The sequence below is a fragment of the Babylonia areolata genome, chromosome 34 (genome assembly GCF_041734735.1).
Source record: "Babylonia areolata isolate BAREFJ2019XMU chromosome 34, ASM4173473v1, whole genome shotgun sequence".
In the NCBI taxonomy this organism is placed as follows: domain Eukaryota; kingdom Metazoa; phylum Mollusca; class Gastropoda; order Neogastropoda; family Buccinidae; genus Babylonia; species Babylonia areolata.
Genome location: NC_134909.1, coordinates 15,257,389 through 15,279,550, shown reverse-complemented (window position 1 = coordinate 15,279,550; position 22,162 = coordinate 15,257,389). Strand labels below are relative to the sequence as shown.

The window sequence follows — 22,162 nt, the reverse complement described above, 5'->3', positions numbered from 1 at the left end:
GGTTCGAATCCCACTCTCGCCCTTTCTCCCAAGTTTGACTGGAAACTGAGTGTCTAGTCTTTCAGATGAGACGATAAACCAAGATCCCGTGTGCAGCACGGACTGAAAAAGAACCCATGGCAAAAAAAAAAGTGGTGTCCTCTGGCAAAAATATGTAAAAAAAATTAAAAAATAAAAAAAATCCACTCCGACAAGTACACAAATATATAAGCATGCACTCAAAGCCGGACAAGCACGCTAGGTTATGCTGCTGGTCAGGCACCTGCCTAGCAGATGTGGTGTTTGCGTATGTGGATTTGTCCGAACGCAGTGACGCCTCCCTCGAGAAAGCGAAAGTGAAACTGAAACAACGACAAGCAGCGTCACGGTACCTTCCTGCGTGTGAGCCACTGCGGTGCTGCTGACCGGGCACAAGTCCGGCCCGTACCCCACGCGGAAGAAGTAGCGCTCGCAGGAGTACAGGTGCGTGACCTCCAGCATGCCGTGGTCAGAGGTGGTGTAGCGCTGGGCTTTCTGGAAGAACGTCTCCAGGTCCGGCTCTTGCTCCGCCACGCAGTACACCGTCAGCTTTTTCTGGGGCAACAACACAAATACATGGGGTCTAGACCGGAGGGAGTGGAGGAGGTGTGGAAAGGCCGCAAGGCTTAATTTCTGCCCCAAATACTGTACCTATACCTGTTGTGACAGAACCCGAGGTAGAGGGCCTTTACGATTGAGATTGCGCCATAATTTTAGCTCGACTGGCCAAACGAGCTAAGTAAGTTTGTGACCTGATACAAGTCTTCGTCAGATACAAAACTTGAGTGTCAAAGAATCGATAGACAGACAGAAATATGAAAAAAAATTAGCCGTATGAAGAGCACAGGATCAGGAGTCAAGATGGCTGCTGGAAAAAAGAGGAAGCTGGACAGGGATACAGAGGGGAGGTAACCTACTTCCAGGAGGTTATCGGCTGTAGCTACTTTCATTTTCTACGCATAGGCGGATAGCAGTTTGCACAGGACATGAATCGGACTCACTGCCGGAGTCTGCACTAGTGGGTCACGGTAAAGTATGTGTAGTGAAAACATAGTTTTTTTCTTCTTTTTTCCCCCCCTAAATAAAACATATTTGTTAAAAAAAAAAAACCTACAGCACCAACAGTAGCAACAATGATGATGGTGACAATGACAAAAAGGTAATGATGAGAACGACAATGATGACAATAGAAATCAACAGCAATGACAATGACGACAACGATGGTGACAACAGGACAATGACCAAACAACATTGACTACAACAACAACAGCAACAAGAATAGCAACAAGAACAGCAGCAACAACAACAACAACTTAAATCTCTTGCCAAGTCCACTCCAGCAAATCGTACCAGCCAGTCAGCTAAAAAAAAACCCACAGGGTAAAAGTAAAAGAAAGTGAAAAAGGAGAGTGAAAGGAAAACAACTTGGCAAGGAACAAACCTTGGAGGACTGGAAGATGGACAAAACAACATCTGAACAATAATGAACAGCGTTTGAATTTTCTCTCTACGTCAAGACAACAACGAAACAACACTGAACTGCACTTTAATTTTCTCTCTGCATCAAGACAACATCTAAACAACACTGAACTGCACTTTAATTCTCTCTCTGCATCAAGACAACATCTAAACAACAATGAACAGCGTTTGAATTTTCTCTCTCTGTGTCAAGACAACATCTGAACAACACTGAACAGCGTTTGAATTTTCTCTTTGTGTCAAGACAACATCTAAACAACACTGAACAGCGTTTGAATTTTCTCTCTCTGTGTCAAGACAACATCTAAACAACACTGAACAGCGTTTGAATTTTCTCTCTCTGTGTCAAGACAACATCTGAACAACACTGAACAGCGTTTGAATTTTCTCTCTCTGTGTCAAGACAACATCTAAACAACACTGAACAGCGTTTGAATTTTCTCTCTGCATCAAGACAACATCTAGACAACACTGAACAGCGTTTGAATTTTCTCTCTCTGTGTCAAGACAACATCTAAACAACACTGAACAGCGTTTGAATTTTCTCTCTGCATCAAGACAACATCTAGACAACACTGAACAGCGTTTGAATTCCCTCTGTACATCTCTTTCATGGGAGGGGGGGGGGGTTGTGGGGGCGTTCAGTATTGCTGATTGCCCTTCCTACTTCGGACCTGTCATACCCTAATAGACAAAAGCAGAACGTTTTAAGAAACAGACAGGAAATTTTGGAAACTGGGAGCATCAGTAGTCCATCACCTGATCTGATCCTGCCATGGCAACCCCCCTTTCAAGTAAAAGCAAATGAACAATGATCAAAGCTCAACTGGAGGTTCTGTTAACAGTCAGAGCCACAACTCAGATTAATGCCTTTTTTTTTTTTACGTAAAAAAAAAAAAAACGGATCTTTTATGATTCACTAATACGCCTGATACTGCTGGTAAGGCGCAAGGTGGCAGAATGGTTAAGACGCTTATCTGCCAACGCAGTGTCCGTGACAGTTGGGGTCTGAATCCTGGTCTCACCTTTTCTCCCATGTTTGACAGGAAAATCAAACAATTCAGGCAATGTTTCCTCAATCTAATAACAACTGAAACAAGACACACACACACAAAAAAAAAACACACTGAAAACATGTGTGCGTACATGTAAGATACTACACATCTGAGCGTGGAGATGCGTGTGCCTGAAAATCCCATTGAATGACACAGGAAACAGATGATGAACTACCCAAAGGCAACTGTCTGTCAGCTCAACCCAGGTAGGCAGCCTGCTGTGAAAATGACCCCCCCCCCCCCCCCCCCCCCTGAGTTTGTAAAGCGCTTAAAGCTTGGCCTCTGACCAAGGATAGGCGCTGTATAAGTATACATCCATATCAAATCAAATCAAATCAAACATCTGCTTGCTCTCTTTCGCACGTCCAGACATCCGACTGACCACGTTGGGAGGTGCTTTGAAGCTCACAATGACCTTTCGTTTTCCGCTGGGCTGAACTGTCACATTCTGCACCACTGGCTGTGCTTGTCCTGCAAAAACACCAAAAACTTTTTTTTTTTTTTTTTTGTAAATCCCTAAAAATAAGTCAATAACCAAGCAAGCAAAGTCTATATTCTTTTCCTGCAACACCCTTGCGCTTGCTTTTTAACTGTCTCCCATTCCTTACTTTAAAATAATCAAAATAATGGACATTTGAAAAAGTAGATGAAAGAAAAAAAGAAATAGAACAAAACAAAAAAATAAAATAAAATAAAACAAACAAAAACAGAACAAGCTAACTTCATGCTTCTGTACTGGCGGTTCAAGTTGTTCCCCCCTCTGCCCCCCCCCCCCCCCCCCCCCTACATATACTGTTGTTGTTTTTTTAAACATCCAGACAAATGCCTCTTTTCAATCTCTGCATGTGTTCTGTTTTGTGTGTGCGTGCGTGCGTGTATTTGTGTGTGTGTGTGTGCGCGTGCGTGCGTGCGTATGTGTATGCGTGTGTGTGTTTGCACATGGAATTGTATTTTGCAGTGTATGCAGACTGGGGCACAAACGCATGCAAGCTTATGTATATGTGGGTTTCGCACGTGACTGTGTGAGGGGCAAGTGGGCAAACTACTCCCCCCACCACCTCTCACACACACACACACGCTACACACTTGCACACACACACACACACAAACAACAAACATACACACACACACACACACACACACACACTTACACAGACACACACACACAGACACACAGACACACACAGACCTCCCAGTATGACAGTGGCGGGGTTAGACATCAGGCTGTAGTTATTGTTCCCATAGTCCGCCTCCACCGTGAAACTCACTCTCTGTCCGGGACACAGCTGGTCAACTGCCCACAGATGACACACACACAGATGCCAACCCCTGTCAAGTGTTTGTAGGAAAATTCAGGAAATTCAGCAGCAACATTTCAAATTTCGTAGAAACACTCAGACTCCAAGCCACATCAGCAGACGTACATTTTATCTACAAGGCCTCCTTGCAACACAGTGTAACTGCTGGCTGCCCTGGCCATTGGAATGACAGGTCTAGAGCGTCTGGGTAACGTTACGACAGGAAAGCATGTGACCGCGTGCTGTTGGCGGAAATGAACTTGTCGGAACAATTTTGACGTTGGCGTAGCGTCAGTCCACACTGCGATCGAGCGTAACAAAATACGGCCGAATCATCACAGCTGGGATCTCTGCACACACCCACACTGTCAGCAACCACACACGCACCCCCCCTCCCACACACACACATCACACCCACGTGTTGCTCCGCCTGTGGACATTAAGGCCGCCAACAAGCACTCTCCAGTCATCCCGGTAACCAGCTGACTGTTTCAGTTTCAGTTTCTCACTGCATTTAGAAAAAAAATCCGCATACACTACACCACATCTGCTAGGCAGATGCCTAACCGGCTGCATAACCCAGTGCGCTTTGTCAGGCCTTAAGGTCCCGTAACAGGACGTCATGGATGCATCCTCGCTCTGGGCACTGGCATCTCATCGACTTTGTCATTGTCAGGAAGAGGGACAGGCAGGACGTACGAGTCACGAGGGCCATGCGCAGCGCCGAGTGCTGGACAGACCACCGCCTTATCGTCTCCAAACTCAACCTCCCCATCCAGCCCAAGAGACGGCCTCTGGGCATGAAAGCACCCAAACGCCTAAATGTCAAGCTGGAGCTAGGCAACATCAAGCAGAGCTTCGCTGACACCCTGGAGGAACGCCTTGAGTCCACCGTGTTGGACAACCAGAATGTGGAGGCAGCAGGTGGCGTACTGCATGAGATGGTGTACAACACTGCCATGGAGTGCCTGGGGCCTTCTGCCAGGAAGCACAAAGACTGGTTTGATGAGAACTGCACTGAGATCAAGCAGCTGCTGGAAGACAAACACCAAGCCTACAGAGCCCACATTGAAGATCCCAAGTCACAGTCAAAGAAAGACATACTGAAGAGCGCACGCTGCACCATCCAGCTGAAGCTGCGGCAGATGCAGGATTCCTGGTTGAACAACAAAGCTGATATATTTGTGTGCCTATCAGAGTTGATTTCTTCTACAGAAAATTGCCAGAGGACAACACCCTTGTGGCCACAGTGTGTCAAGTGCGTGCTGCAAAGCACGGGACATTGTGTCATCCAAATTACTTTGACACTCAGTTTGATTTTCCAGTCAAGTTTGGGAGAAAGGGTGAGAGCAGAATTTGAATCCTCTCACAGACTCTCCCTGGGGTAGTAAGGCAAGTGCTCTCCAGCCATTCCAGTCCTATGCCATTGGCTCCAGCTGTCTCAAGTGTGGCCTGTCTCCTCTTTACGTTTGGTCTGCCTCCAGGTCACGGCACCGTCCATTTCTTGGACAGTCTCTCCGTAATGTCCGTCTGTGAGGGGGTCGCTAGCCCCTCATACCCATAAACGCAAGGAATTTCTTCTTCTGCGTTCACTCGTATGCACACGAGTGGGCTTTTACGTGTATGACCGTTTTTACCCCGCCATGTAGGCAGCCATACTCCGTTTTCGGGGGTGTGCATGCTGTGTATGTTCTTGTTTCCATAACCCACCGAACGCTGACATGGATTGCAGGATCTTTAACGTGCGTATTTGATCTTCTGCTTGCATATACGCACGAAGGGGGTTCAGGCACTAGCAGGTCTGCACATATGTTGACCTGGGAGATCGTAAAAATCTCCACCCTTTACCCAACCAGGTGCTGTCACCGTGATTCGAACCTGGGACCCTCAGACTGACAGTCCAACGCTTTAACCACTCAGCTATTGCACCCGTCACGCAAGGAATATTTCATAACCTTATTGGTTATTCATTCTGACAGATGCAGTGGCCGAACAGAGCACTGGACTCTGGCCCAAGTTTCCTCAGTTTGATCTCCAGTTTGACGGGCACAATAGCTGAGGGGTTAAACCGTTGGACTTTCAATCTGAGGGTCCCGGGTTCCAATCTCGGTAAAAGCACCTGGTGGGTAAAGGGTGGAGATTTTTCCAATCTACCAGGTCAACATATGTGCAGACCTGCTTGTGCCTGAACCCCCTTCATGTGTATATGCAAGCAGAAGGTCAAATACGCACGCTGAAGATCCTGTAATCCATGTCAGCGTTCGGTGGGTTATGGAAGCAGGAACATATCCAGCATGTACACTCCCGAAAACAGAGTATAGCTGCCTACATGGCAGGGGTAAAAACAGTCATACACATAAAAGCCCACTTGTGTACATGTGAGTTGCAGCCCACGAAGGAAGAAGATCCCCCCTTTCAGCACACCTGGTAGGTTTAGGGTGGGAATTTTAACCCCGTCATTTGTCATTTTTTCAGAAGCTAAAAATAGACTGATTTTTTTTTTTTAATATGTATATAATCTTTTTGTCTGTGTGGAGAAGAAATTCCTTCTGAAATTTGTAACCTAACAAAATAAATTAGGTACATTCAAAATCAATGCAATCCTAGAAGAGACAGAGCGCCCCCAAAAAGTTGTCTTTAATCCACGCTGGCCACCACTGCCATCAGCAACCACTGTTTTTTTGTAAAATCTAAACATCTTTTAACCCGTAAAGTTGATAAATCATGTCACAGTTAATAATAAAAAAAACAAAACTTTTTTCTGTTTTTTTTTGCGAAACACAATCTTAAAACATAAAGAAGAAATATACATACACAGAGAATTTACCTCTTAAGTTCATAAAATTGTAAGTCACAAATCATAGTAAAAAAAAAATTTTTTTTTGCTTTTGTGGGTGCCAAACACTACCTTAAAACATAAACACACACACACACACACACACACACAGAGAAAATAAATGCCTGAAATAAGATCAGAATAAAAACAAAATGCCAACAAACATCCTGAGAGAAAAGCTCTGAAGAGCTAAAAAAAAAAAAAAAAAAAACCCACACAAAAAACAAAACAAAATACAACAACAAAAACAAACCAACAACTGTACATCTTATCTTTGTGATTTCTAACTTCTGGTTTTTCTCGAAACCCTCGACAAACTCACAGACGAAAGTGGTGTCGGTGGTGTTCCTGACGATCCTGCGTCCATCCTGGTAAGGCAGCATGGCAGTCACGCGGTAGCGAACCGCGTCCTTGCGAGGCTTCCAGCTGAGCTGTACAGAGCTCTCCGTGAATTTGCCCACCGTCACCTCCAGCTGTTGCAGACGTCCCAGCTCGTAGATGAACGTCTTCTTGGCAGGGTCGCTGCTGTAGCCTTCCCCCGACATGGCACGCAGCTGTGCAACAGTGAGGTCGACGCAGCTTGTAATGCTCAGCAGTTTGTCTGACGTGCTAATGCTATATTTCTTCTACAGCAGTATGTAGGAACTTTGCTCAAGTCTGGCGATGATAATGGTGATGATGTTTCTCATTTGAGAAATAATAACCTTCATGGCAAGGGGCAAAAAAAAAAAAAAAAAAAGAAGTTGACGCAGCTTTGCTGTAGCGGTAATGGAAGTTGGTGGTGGGGGAGAAGAGGGGGTATGGGGGGATTTAATGCTAATGGTAGTCGTTGTTGGAGGGATTCAGTGCTAATGGTAGTCGTTGTTGGGGGGATTCAATGCTAATGGTAGTCGTTGTTGGAGGGATTCAGTGCTGATGATAGTCGTTGGAGGGATTTAGTGCTAATGGTAGTCGTTGTTGGAGGTATTCAGTGCTAATGGTAGTCATATATATATATATCTAGAGAGAACACTGAACACTGAACACTGAACACTTTAATGTCAATAGCTTTACAGCCCTAATGACATGGGGGTTCATAATACAAATAACAACATGCATCAATAGTAATAATATTGATGAAAACCAAAACCAAAACGAAATCAATCAATCTGTGCAACAAAGTGCAGTTCGACCATCCATTCAAAGTAATGGCATGTAGAGAGAAATAAAAACAAAAACATATATAAATGTATAACATAATATTTTCCATATGAGAGTGACAACACAGATTTCACTTTTCACAATGAGCAACACCTGATACTATTTTATTATTGTTGAGTTTTTTTTCGTCGCATGTTATTCGCTTCTGCAATATATTTTGCAAGTGACTGTAGTGAAGTTTCCTGATTTAAATTAAGCACTCCAAAAATATCTTCATACTTTGCTGAATTTGTTTTAAATACAACACATTTTTCTCGAATATCGTCATAAGCTTTACAACTAAACAAAAAATGTAACTCATCCTCCCTTGAATGCCCGCACATCGGACAAGGGGAGAATAACGAGGGCTCAGTCTGAAACCACTTTTCATAAGCATTCAAACCAATCGTTCTCGTTCTAAATCTGGCGAGACTTGTTCGGTGCCACTTGTTTGTCACGACTGTGATATATTTTTCTGTTTGAAATATACTTTTAAAACTATAAAACCATCTATATTTCTCAGTGCTTTCCATTTTACCGTGCCAATTCTGTTTATATGAAGCAATTAGCCTATCTTTGAATTCTGAAACAAATCCTTCTACACATCCAACTCCCTGACACATCCACACAATCCCAAATCCATTTACAGTTAATGTCTTCTTTTATATCTAGAGAGAGAGAGAGAGAGAGTGACAGAGATAGACAAAGAGAGCGAAAGAGAGTGACACAAAGAGAGAGAGAGAGAGGGCGAAAGAGAGTGACAGGGAGAGAGAGTGACACAGAGTGACAGAGAGAGAGAGTGAAAGAGAGAGAGAAAGAGAGTGACAGAGAGTGACAGAGAGAGAGAGACAGAGAGAGAGAGAGACAGAGAGAGAGAGTGACAAAGAGAGAGAGAGTGACAGAGAGAAAGTAAGAGAAAGAGAGTGACTGAGTGAGAGAGGGGGGGTGGGGGGGGTGGGAGGGGGGGGTTCCTGAAGCTGTGACCAAACAAAAGTACAGCGGTATGTAGGAGCTTTGCTCAAATCTGGTGATGATGATGATGGTGATGATGTTTCTCATTTGAGAAATAATAACCTTCATGGCAAGGGACAAAAAAAAGAAAAAAAGAAGTTGACACAGCTTCGCTGTAGCGGTAATGGAAGTTGGTGATGGGGGAGAAGAGAGGGTATGGGGGGATTTAGTGCTAATGGTAGTCGTTGTTGGAGGGATTCAGTGCTAATGGTAGTCATTGTTGGAGGGATTCAGTGCTAATGGTAGTCGTTGTTGGAGGGATTTAGTGCTAATGGTAGTCGTTGTTGGAGGGATTTAGTGCTAATGATAGTCGTTGTTGGAGGGATTCAGTGCTAATGGTAGTCGTTGTTGGGGGGATTCAGTGCTAATGGTAGTCACTGTTGGGGGGATTCAGTGCTAATGGTAGTCGTTGTTGGAGGGATTCAGTGCTATTGGTAGTCGTTGTTGGAGGGATTTAGTGCTAATGGTAGTCATTGTTGGAGGGATTCAGTGCTAATGGTAGTCATTGTTGGGGGGATTCAATGCTAATGGTAGACATTGTTGGAGGGATTCAGTGCTAAAGGTAGTCGTTGTTGAGGGGATTCAGTGCTAATGGTAGTCATTGTTGGGGGGATTCAGTGCTGATGATAGTCGTTGTTGGAGGGATTCAGTGCTAATGGTAGTCGTTGTTGGAGGGATTCAGTGCTAATGGTAGTCGTATATATATATATATAGAGAGAGAGAGAGTGACAGAGATAGACAAAGAGAGCTAAAGAGAGTAAAAGAGAGTGACACAAAGAGAGAGAGAGAGATACACAGAGAGAGAGCGAAAGAGAGTGACAGAGAGAGAGTGACAGAGAGTGACAGAGAGAGAGTGAAAGAGAGAGAGAGAGTGACAGAGAGTGACAGAGAGAGAACGAACGAACGAACGAAATGTTTTATTCAAATAAAGGCCATAGCCCCTTACTGAAGAGGTGTGACACATGTACATTGAAATATAGGAATCATAACAGTCATACTGAATACAACAGTAACATACTTTGTATACCATAAATTGCACACAATCAAAGTCTAACTACTACAACAGCAATATACTACACATGTCATATAGTACACTTACAAAATAAACAAACAAACAAAAACAACAACAACAACCACAAAACAAACCACTACGATAGTATAACCTTCAACCTTTTCAAAGATTTGTAAATATAGACTGCAAGCCCACCAAGGGTAGTTTCCTTTCTGGATGATAATAACAAGTTCAATCTAAAACTACAAGGGCTGTTATAATATTTGGGTTCAATTAACTGTAGTCTAAGGTCTAATAGGGCAGGACAACAAAACAAAAAATGGATCTCATCTTCTTTTCCCTTTTGACACAAGCGACACATCTGTTCACGTTCACCATTGGACCTGTATCTTAAACGATGGCTGGCAATATCAGAAATACCAAATCTAAATTTAGTCAAAGCACATTTAACATACCTACTCATTCTAATCATAAGATATGGCTCAGTCGCACACGTAGTCTTAAAAAGTCTATATTGAGCAAATCTATCACTGGTATATATATGGTCATGCCAGTCCTGCCATCTGCAATCAATGACTCTTTGTCTGAAAGTTTTTATGAAACCAGGAATACACTGGACACCTTGGTTGTCCCATACATAAGAAAATCCATGTGAATTTAGAAACTGACGAACATTTGTAACCCATGTCTTTTTACCATGCTTATCTAAATTGTACAATGTCTTATAAGCTTTACATGGCAACCTATTTTCCTCCATACGCGTTATTTTTAACCAGTACTTAATACATGTAATGTAAGAATTTATATAAATTGGAAACCTCCCTACTTCACCATATACAAGATCATTTGGAGTTCGACTTTCAACATTGAGGAAGCGTTTCAGTGCAAACAGATGTATTTGTTCAATTTCTAAGCCCTTCTCAAACGCCCAAATTTCAGCACCATATTGTGCTATTGGTTGAACCTGGGAATCAAACAATTTATTAAACAAACTAAAAGAGCTACAATCCAGCTTATATAAAACATGAAGGATAATCATAACAGCTTTCTTTGCTCTGCTAACTATATCTTGGCATGCTGAACTAAAGCTAAGTCTGGTTGAAAAGTAAATCCCAAGGTATTTATATGCATTCACCACAGTGACACTTTCATTGCCATAGACCCACCTCTCATTTCGTGCCAAATACCCCCCTTTACGAAAAACAATAATATTTGTTTTCGACATATTAACCTTCAGTTCTAGTCTTGTTGCCGCCATATACAAACTGTTCAGTTGTCGTTGTAAACCAACTATTGTTGCAGATAGTAAGACAATATCATCAGCAAAGAGTAAAATAAATAATTCAATCAAATCAAAGGTAACACCATGTTGTCCATTTTCAATTATCTCCAATGCAAGTTCATTGATAAACAGAGAAAACAAAACTGGACTACATACATCCCCTTGTTTGACCCCACGACTGCAATAGACAAAGTCTGACAATTTAGCCCCCGATCTTATTCTTGCTTTCACTTCATTATACATACTTTTGAGACAAAAATACAGCTTACCTTTTATATCATTTTTCAATAAAACAGGCCATAGCAATTTTCTAGAAATGGAGTCAAATGCTTTCTCAAAGTCAACAAACGCAACATATAACTTCTTATTATTTGCAAATTGTTTCTGAACTGCAGCTAATAACACAAATATATGATCAATTGTAGAATAGTCTTTTTTAAAGCCAGCTTGATATTCTCCAGTTATATCATTCATTGTTATCCATTCTTGTAATCTATTGTTAATAATAGAGCTATACAATTTACTGCATATGTTACATAAAGAAATACCTCTATAATTATTCACATCATTTACATCACCTTTTTTGAATAATGGCAATATTATAGATTCCTTCCAGTTTTCCGGATAATAACCAGTATCAAACAAATAATTAAACAGCTTAACTAAAAAGTTAACAACATTCTCTCCAGACTTCTTAAAGAATTCACCTATAAGACCGTCTGTACCAGCCGATTTACCATTTTTTAGTCTTTTTATTGCAAGCAAAACTTCTTCTCTTGATATTTCTCTATCATATACATACTGTTCATCATTATCTACAACCTCTTCCTCACTAATTACTCCATCATCCTTTTCTAATACAGATTTGAAATGTCTATACCAGTCATCAATAGAAATGTCATTTTGAGGTTGTGATTTCTTTTTTGTTACCCTATGGATTCTTTCCCAAAACATCTGCTGATCATTAACAGAGTTTAAAAGATCGTTTAATAACATTTCATTATGTTCTTTCTTTTTTCTTTTGATCAAGTTTTTATATTCACGTCTTGCAATGCACAGCGAGGCTCTATCGTTTTTATCCAATGTTCTTCTATATCTTCTTAATAATTTTCGCACCTCACATCTTGTTTTCTTGCATTCATAATCAAACCAGCCCTTTCGTTCAACAGCTACATTTGAAGGTATTCTTTTCATCATAATACTAGCTTGATCTTTGATAATGTCATTAAATCTATCCAATGCTTCGTTAACATTAACAGTGATAAGGTCTTCTGCAGCAGCAAGCTCGTCCTGTACTTCATGTGAATTTATAGAGTTAAAGAAATCTTGACTCAGTTCTTCTTTCCAACAATATCTAACTATAAATTGTTCAGTATTTTTACCTAATTTACTTCTATCGAATTTCAATTTATTTTGCTTTTCAATACATAGTACAAGAGGCAAATGATCTGATTCTATTCTTTCCACAACATTCATAGCTATTTTTACGTTCACAGACTCAAAAAGATTCAAAGATGCCAGAAAATAATCATTGACACTACACCCCTGATCAGAAATGTATGTGAAGCAACCTTCACGGTCGCCATTACATACCCCATTCAAAATATAGAGTCCTAATGCAGTGCACATGTTCAAAAGTTTTTTCCCAAAAGTGTTTAATATCTTATCTTCAGAGCGCCTTTGTACATTAGTACCAATGTCATTTTTATAATTGATATGCAATTCATTTTCGAGAACAACATTAGGAAAAATATTTGAAGTTCTTGCATTCAAATCACCACATAACAAAATATCAACATCATCAAATGATAATAGCTTATCAACAACGCACTCTTCCAGCATATCAATACCACTACTAAACTCATGCATACTGTAATAAGGTGCATTTTCAGGTGGGATATAAGTGCATACAAATAAAACATTCTTACGAAAACCAAAAATATCTTTGTCTAGCAAGAATAACAAACAATAATCACTGTCACATTCAATTGGATGCACATGAGAAAGCAAAGTATTGCGGACAAAACAAATTACTCCCCCTGAACACCTTCCCTGGCGTGTCAACCGCACTGCTGGCTTTACAAAAGATGTGTGGTCTCTGAACACACAGGAGTCAAATTTCTCAACAAAGGTTTCCACCAAACAAACAAAATCAAACATGGAAACAAATCGGACAGAGAGAGAGAGACAGAGAGAGTGACAAAGAGAGAGAGAGTGACAGAGAGAAAGGAAGAGAAAGAGAGTGACTGAGTGAGAGAGGGGGGTGGGGGGTGGGAAGGGGGGGTTCCCGAAGCTGTGACCAAACAAAAGTACAGCGGTATGTAGGAACTTTGCTCAAATCTGGTGATGATGATGATGGTGATGATGTTTCTCATTTGAGAAATAATAACCTTCATGGCAAGGGACAAAAAAAAAAAAAAAAAAAGAAGTTGCCGCAGCTTTGCTGTAGCGGTAATGGAAGTTGGTGGTGGGGGAGAAGAGGGGGTATGGGGGGATTTAATGCTAATGGTAGTCGTTGTTGGAGGGATTCAGTGCTAATGGTAGTCGTTGTTGGGGGGATTCAATGCTAATGGTAGTCGTTGTTGGAGGGATTCAGTGCTGATAGTCGTTGTTGGAGGGATTTAGAGCTAATGGTAGTCGTTGTTGGAGGGATTCAGTGCTAATGGTAGTCATATATATATATATCTAGAGAGAGAGAGAGAGAGAGAGTGACAGAGATAGACAAAGAGAGCGAAAGAGAGTGACACAAAGAGAGAGAGAGAGAGAGCGAAAGAGAGTGACAGGGAGAGTGACACAGACAGAGTGACAGAGAGAGAGAGTGAAAGAGAGAGAGAAAGAGAGTGACAGAGAGAGAGAGACAGAGAGAGAGAGTGACAAAGAGAGAGAGAGTGACAGAGAGAAAGGAAGAGAAAGAGAGTGACTGAGTGAGAGAGGGGGGTGGGGGGTGGGAAGGGGGGGTTCCCGAAGCTGTGACCAAACAAAAGTACAGCGGTATGTAGGAGCTTTGCTCAAATCTGGTGATGATGATGATGGTGATGATGTTTCTCATTTGAGAAATAATAACCTTCATGGCAAGGGACAAAAAAAAAAAAAAAAGAAGTTGACACAGCTTTGCTGTAGCGGTAATGGAAGTTAGTGATGGGGGAGAAGAGGGGGTATGGGGGGATTTAATGCTAATGGTAGTCGTTGTTGGAGGGATTCAGTGCTAATGGTAGTCGTTGTTGGGGGGATTCAATGCTAATGGTAGTCGTTGTTGGAGGGATTCAGTGCTGATGATAGTCGTTGGAGGGATTTAGTGCTAATGGTAGTCGTTGTTGGAGGGATTCAGTGCTAATGGTAGTCATATATATATATCTAGAGAGAGAGAGAGAGAGAGTGACAGAGATAGACAAAGAGAGCGAAAGAGAGTGACACAAAGAGAGAGAGAGAGAGAGCGAAAGAGAGTGACAGGGAGAGAGAGTGACACAGAGTGACAGAGAGAGAGAGTGAAAGAGAGAGAGAAAGAGAGTGACAGAGAGTGACAGAGAGAGAGAGACAGAGAGAGAGAGAGACAGAGAGAGAGAGTGACAAAGAGAGTGACAGAGAGAAAGGAAGAGAAAGAGAGTGACTGAGTGAGAGAGGGGGGTGGGGGGTGGGAAGGGGGGGTTCCCGAAGCTGTGACCAAACAAAAGTACAGCGGTATGTAGGAACTTTGCTCAAATCTGGTGATGATGATGATGGTGATGATGTTTCTCATTTGAGAAATAATAACCTTCACGGCAAGGGACAAAAAAAAAAAAAAAAAAGAAGTTGCCGCAGCTTTGCTGTAGCGGTAATGGAAGTTGGTGATGGGGGAGAAGAGAGGGTATGGGGGGATTTAGTGCTAATGGTAGTCGTTGTTGGAGGGATTCAGTGCTAATGGTAGTCGTTGTTGGAGGGATTTAGTGCTAATGGTAGTCGTTGGAGGGATTCAGTGCTAATGGTAGTCGTTGTTGGAGGGATTCAGTGCTATTGGTAGTCGTCATTGGAGGGATTTAGTGCTAATGGTAGTCGTTGTTGGAGGGATTTAGTGCTAATGGTAGTCACTGTTGGAGGGATTTAGTGCTAATGGTAGTCGTTGTTGGGGGGATTCAGTGCTAATGATAGTCGTTGTTGGAGGGATTTAGTGCTAATGGTAGTCGTTGTTGGGGGGATTCAGTGCTAATGGTAGTCGTGTATATATATATATATATAGAGAGAGAGAGAGAGAGAGAGAGAGAGAGACAGAGACAGACAAAGAGAGCGAAAGAGAGTGAAAGAGAGTGACACAAAGCTGTGACCAAAAGTCCATACTTTTTTCCTAACCAGACTGAAAACTTTTTATTCCATCAACAAACTCTCTCTTGAGTGGCACTGATCAAGGGTTTCATTAACAAAAAGATTCCAAGATATTTCCAGAACCCCCCCCCCCCCCCCCCCAGAACCTGAAGGGCAACCCCTCCCCCGGCTCCCCCCCCCCCACCCCACCCCCCTGACCCTCCCACCCTCCTCGTAAGACTTTTCCAGCCCTGGAAATCAATGAATCGAAAATCCAAATCACTTCACTGTCCTCAAGGGAAAAAAAATGTCTTGTGGGGCGGCAAAACAGCACGTGATAGTACAACAGTCAAGAATAACATTGCACTACACACACACACACAAACTAGTAAAATGTAAAGCACCTGGTTCTCTCATTCTTTCAGACTTAGCCAGAGCCCCCCGCACCCCCCCCCCCCTCCCCCCACACACACACCACCCATCTCCACCAGATGGCAACGTTTTCCTGTTACCTCGATAGCATAGGAGTGAGAGACGATCAAACCGGACACAGTGCAGTTCAGATAGAGGGTGCTGATGCTGATCACCTTGGTCCCACGACTCTTCACGTCAGTCACCTTCACCTGGGGACAGGTAGAGACAGATAAACTGGACACATCAGGCGTGATATATACACCAGACAGACTGCCAGAAACCCCACCACCCTCAAACCCATGACCGGGGCCGACACAACCTGCCTTCAGTGTGTACTCTTCACTCGTCAAGTCGCAATGGTCGCGAGTTCGCTCACGACGATGCACAGAGTTGCTAGTTCTCTACCCAGCAGTTGCGCTGAAGAAGCCGGCCGGCCGGATCGCCGACGAGAGTAGCCTTCTTTGACTGAGAGATCGGTTTAACTTGGTAGTCATTATACAGGAGATCAGTCATCAGTCACAGAGGGGTGGGGGGGGGGGGGGGGTTCTCGGTTTTTTTTTTCTTCCAGTTAATAATGAATGAATAAATAAATAAATAAATAAATAATATGTCGGTTACCTTCACCTAGGGCAGTCAGTGAAGGGAAACCATCGTCAGTGACACTTTTTTTTTTTTCTTTTTCTTTCTTTTTTTTTTTTTTAACAACACAAAAGTAAGGATGATAACAATGATAATCATAATAAGAACAAAAACAACAACAGAAACAACAATAATAACATAATAATAATAACTACAACAATAATAATACACTCAATAACGATAACATGTGGCAGTCAGTAAGTGAAGGGAGTGGAGATACAGTGTGTTAATGTACTTCTCCCTGGGAGGGGGGTGGGGGGAGCTGCCTAGACTTCACCCAGGGAAATCTGTGGTGACAGAACAGGACTACAATACAATACAATACAATACAATGCAATGCAAAGCAATATAATACAATGCAATGCAAGGCAACACAATACAATACAAAACAAAGACAATGCAATACAGCACAACACAGCACAACCGGGGGACCAGCACAGCACAAAAACAAGACAACGCAATGCAACACAACACAACACAGCACAACACAGCACAGCACAGCACAACACAACACAACACAGCACAGCACAGCACAGCACAGCACAGCACAGCACAGCACAACACAACACAGCACAACACAACACAGCACAGCACAACACAGCACAGCACAACACAGCACAGCACAACACAACACAGCACAACACAACAGAGACAAGCACAACACAGCAAAAGCACAACACAAGACAACGCAGCACAGCACACCACCAACACAACAGAGACTCGCGCACAGAAACACCACAGCACCACAATGCCCCCCCCCCCACCCCCTCCATTCCCCCCACCCCCCGGCACTGACCGTGTAGGAGAGCTTGTAGGTGTTGGGGTGGAAGGGGGCCTGCCAGTGCAGGAGCACGGTGTCCATGTCATGGGCCTTTATCACCCTCAGGTTGCGGGGGACTGAGGGACCTGCAACACACACATACACACACACCACACACACACATCACCCACACACCACACACACACACACACACACACACGCACCACACCACACCACACCACACCCACACACACACACACAAGTTTCAAGTTTTAATTATCTTTTCACTCCTATTGGAATATGGAGGATTACTGCAAAATAATCTTTTCATGTCCAGAACAAACATTTCCAAACACACAATGTCACATAAAAGTTGAGAAAACACAAATGTCTTTTAACTCCAAAAGTGTAGCTAGGCAACATTTGCAAATCTAATCATCTTACAGCTAAAATGACTTTTTTCGCCTCCTCTGAGCATATTACAGAAATTAAAAACTGATTTTGGAGACAAATATTTTTTAGGAATATACTTATTTCGTAACTGATCATAATTGGGACATTCCATTATAAAATGAAACTCATCAATAATCACAGACATGTTACAAACCTTACAAAGCCGTAACTCTCATGGCATGCCTTTGTGTCACCCTGTTTCTATTTCCAACTTATGATTACTACTTTGAAATCTGAAGAAGCTGATAACGTAATTATCAGGCATTCGACATATATTTTTCTCTACCAAATCCACTTTTGAAATTTCGATAAAACAAACATTTACTACTCGCCTCTAGAGCATGTCTCCATAGATTTTGAAAACTATCTCTCAAAGCAATGTTGACATTCTCGCAGAAAGATTCCCTCTCTAAGAAGAACTGAGCATTCCAAACAGTCACACCCTGTTTCTATTCAAATTTTTCTGATACACACACACACACATATACCATAATTTTCAGCCTACAAGACACTGCAGCGCATGATGCGCATCCCCCTAAATTCAAAGAAAAAAAGATCTTGTATAAGGCATACACATCCCATGAGCCGCATCTGCAGTAAAGTCAGAGTCTTCCATTTTGTCTCCGCTAACAAGCAGATGTTGTTTTTTTCTGAGTAGTGGCATCATCTTCGGAAAACTGGATTGGAACGTGACTTGTTTTCGGCTCTTTTACTTCAGCTGTCTGCTCTGTTATATGCTGCTTTCATTTTCTGCTACACTTTTATTTGGTGACCTCCAATTCTAGCATCCTAAATTCCTGGAGCTACATGCACGGTACATTTCATGTACACTGCAATGCAGGCATGAAGTATAGCATAAATAACAATCATCTGCCCTTTGTCATCCACTCTGAGTTGGTAAACTGTGGCACGAACTGCCTGAAAAACCACGGTCATAACCCTTTACTGACCTGATAATGACATCTCACGCTTTCCTGTAACTGCAATTTTGGCAGCTGTACTGATATAGCATATATCTTTGGTCGAGACCAAGCTCTACGCACTTTACAAACATGGAGTCATTTGCGCAAATGGCTGCCTACCAGGGTAGAGCCGACTGATGGCCACCATTTCGGCATTCGTCATTCATTTCCTGTGTCATTCAATCAGGTTTCAGTCAGGCACAAATACACGCTCATAATAATAATAAAAATAATAGATAGCAATTATATAGCGCAAACTCCCCACGTAATGGGCTCTAGAGTGCCGTACATGAAACAACACATATACAATAGTGCATAACAACATACCTCTGCACATGAAAAAGACAGCACATATGTGTATCTATGCACCAAGAAAATACCAGCAAAATGCAGGTATCAACACACACACACACACACAACAAAAATACCCCTACATACGCACACACATGCTCGCCCACACTCACACACCAGCGCACACACAAACATCCAACCACAGACACACACACACACTACATGATGACTTCAGTGGAGGGCAAAGTGATGTGGGCAGGAGGAGGAAGAATGCAGACAATTAGCTATGTTTCACTACACCCAATGCAGACAATTAGCTATGTTTCATCACACCTAATGCACACAATTAGCTATGTTTCATCACACCCAATGCAGACAATTAGCTATGTTTCATCACGCCCAATGCAGACAATCAGCTATGTTTCACCACATCCAATGCAGACAATTAGCTATGTTTCATCACACCCAATGCAGATAATTAGCTATGTTTCATCACACCCAATGCAGACAATTAGCTATGTTTCACCACACCCAATGCAGACAATTAACCATGTTTCATCACACCCAACGCAGACAACTAACTATGTTTCATCACACCCAACGCAGACAATTAAAGCTATGTTTCATCACACCCAATGCAGACAATCAGCTATGTTTCATCACACCCAATGCAGACAATTAGCTATGTTTCATCACACCCAATGCAGACAATTAGCTATGTTTCACCACACCCAATGCAGACAATTAGCTATGTTTCACCACACCCAATGCAGACAATTAGCTATGTTTCACCACACCCAATGCAGACAATTAGCTATGTTTCACCACACCCAATGCAGACAATTAGCTATGTTTCATCACACCCAATGCAGACAATTAGCTATGTTTCACCACGCCCAATGCAGACAATAGCTATGTTTCATCACACCCAATGCAGACAATCAGCTATGTTTCACCACACCCAATGCAGACAGTTAGCTATGTTTCATCACACCCAATGCAGACAATTAGCTATGTTTCACCACACCCAATGCAGACAATTAGCTATGTTTCACCACACCCAATGCAGACAATTAGCTTTGTTTCATCACGCCCAGTGCAGACAATTAGCTATGTTTCACTACACCCAATGCAGACAATTAGCTATGTTTCATCACACCCAAAGGCCTGTTTGAAAGAGGACAGCGTTAGTAAGTGACAGAAGGACAGCACTGGTAAGTAACGGAGATCCAGAGGAAGAGAATTCCAGACAGAAGGTCCTTGATACTGAAAGGTTCTTTGGCCAAATGTCTTTGAAGAGGTTTTGGGGACTCAAAGGGGCTGTTTGAAAGAGGACAGTGTTAGTGAGTGACAGAAGGGCAGCACTGGTAAGTAACGGAGATCCAGAGGAAGAGAATTCCAGACAGAAGGTCCTTGATACTGAAATGTTCTTTGGCCAAATGTCTTTGAAGAGGCTTGGGGGACTCAAAGGGGCTTCAGCACAAGACCTGAGAGAACAGGAAGGGGTGTGTGTATAAAGGACAGTAGATAAGTAGGGTTTTAGTATAAAGGACGGTAGATAAGTAAGAAGGGAGAGATCCTTCAAAGTGGCAATAAGCCAATATGGCGAGTTTGTTTTGAATTCTGCACTGGATGGGTAACCAATGAAGTTGACATTAAAGTAGGGTAACGTGATCCTTTTTTGATTTTCTGAAAATGATTCTTGCAGCATTGTTCAAAATCATCTGAAGGCGTGACAACAAATCAGAAGGCAGACCAGCATGTAGTGAATTGCAGTTGTCAATGTGACTTCGGATCAAGGAACAAACAAGCTGAGTGGAAGCTGTTGCTTCAATAGTTAGATATGGTCGAACAGTATCCATTATCCTCTGTTGGAAGTTTGCAGTTCTACATAAATTACTGACATGGTTGCGCATGGATAGAGCTGAATAAAAAAATTTTTTTTAAATGTACCAAGGTTTCTGACAGAATTTATGAAAAGTTGATATTAGCATTGCAGACAGTGAAGGTATGGTCAGAAATGTGACTTGGTGCAGACTTAGAACCTTTCGACTCCACAGGACCTACTTATCTTTCTGACCTTATCAGTGTTTACACTCCCACAAGAAATCTCCGCTCTTCCTCTGACGGTTACCTTTTGAAACTTACTCGTGTCAATACAAGAACCTACGGTGAACCTTTCTTTCTTCTTTGCTGCTCCTCACATCTGGAACAACCTTCCTCATCATATCCGTGCATCTGATTCTATTTCTACTTTTCGCTCATCACTAAAGACTCATCTTTTTAAAACCTATCTATAAGTACTCTCAGCTTTCTTTTCTTCAACACCACCCATGTCAGCTCACTTTGGATGTATGCAGAGTGGGAAAGGGAGAGTGTGAGTGGGGGGAGGGTTTTTTTGAGAAAGGGTGGCCATGAATGTTTTATGTTACTTGTAATATTTTTCTTTCATGTAAAGCGCCCTGAGCTCTTAGAGAGAAAGGGCGCTATATAAATGTACAGTATTATTATTATTATTATAAAGATATGGCTTCAGTCTTGAAGTCATTAAGCTTAAGCTTGTTTGTAAGCATCCACTCCTTTTCAGCAACAATGCACACCTCTATGTTTTTGCAGAGGATGGCAAAATAATTTGGGGAAGAAGCTTTAGTGAAATGGGTGTCATCTGCAAACTTGTGAAAATCAAACTGATGTTGTCTGATGATGTCAAACAGTGGTTGAGTGTACAGACTAAATAATATTGGACCTAGAACTGAGCCTTGGGAGACATCCTATCAAGCGGGAAGAGGTCTGGATGAGGGCGAATGGAAAGGTTAAGATTTAAACCAATCGGGAACTGTGCTAGAAAATCCAAAAGTACGATGAGGACGGTTGAGAAGAATATCATGATCTACTGTGTTGAAGGCTACAGAAAGACTGAGCAGACACAGAACTAAGACATCTCTGTTATCTGTGCAGGACAATAACGTGTTGGATATGTGTAAGAGGGCTGCCTCTGTACTGTAATTCTGTCTGTATGCAGATGGAAACACCTCACAGAGGTCACTGGATGACAAATGACTGAGGAGTTGATGAAGAACGACTCTTTCAAGTAATTTTGACAGAAACATGTAACAGTTTATGTGTATGACCATTCTGTTCACTTACCCCATCATGTAGGTGGGGGTGTGCATGCTGGGTATGTTCTCATTTCCATAA

General features: G+C 42.3%; 1 protein-coding gene across 1 annotated transcript in view; it reads right to left on the bottom strand.

Annotated features, from left to right (window-relative positions):
- LOC143277386 (sortilin-related receptor-like) overlaps nt 1-22,162 on the bottom strand; it is a 125,447-nt gene that overhangs the window by 26,183 nt on the left and 77,102 nt on the right. Inside the window, exons 36-41 of the mRNA XM_076582169.1 lie at nt 17,295-17,404; nt 15,958-16,068; nt 7,009-7,240; nt 3,742-3,846; nt 2,935-3,023; nt 372-573 (exon numbers count right to left, since the gene is read on the bottom strand). Coding sequence (XP_076438284.1) covers nt 372-573; nt 2,935-3,023; nt 3,742-3,846; nt 7,009-7,240; nt 15,958-16,068; nt 17,295-17,404 — 849 coding nt within the window. The remainder of the gene's footprint in view (nt 1-371; nt 574-2,934; nt 3,024-3,741; nt 3,847-7,008; nt 7,241-15,957; nt 16,069-17,294; nt 17,405-22,162) is intronic.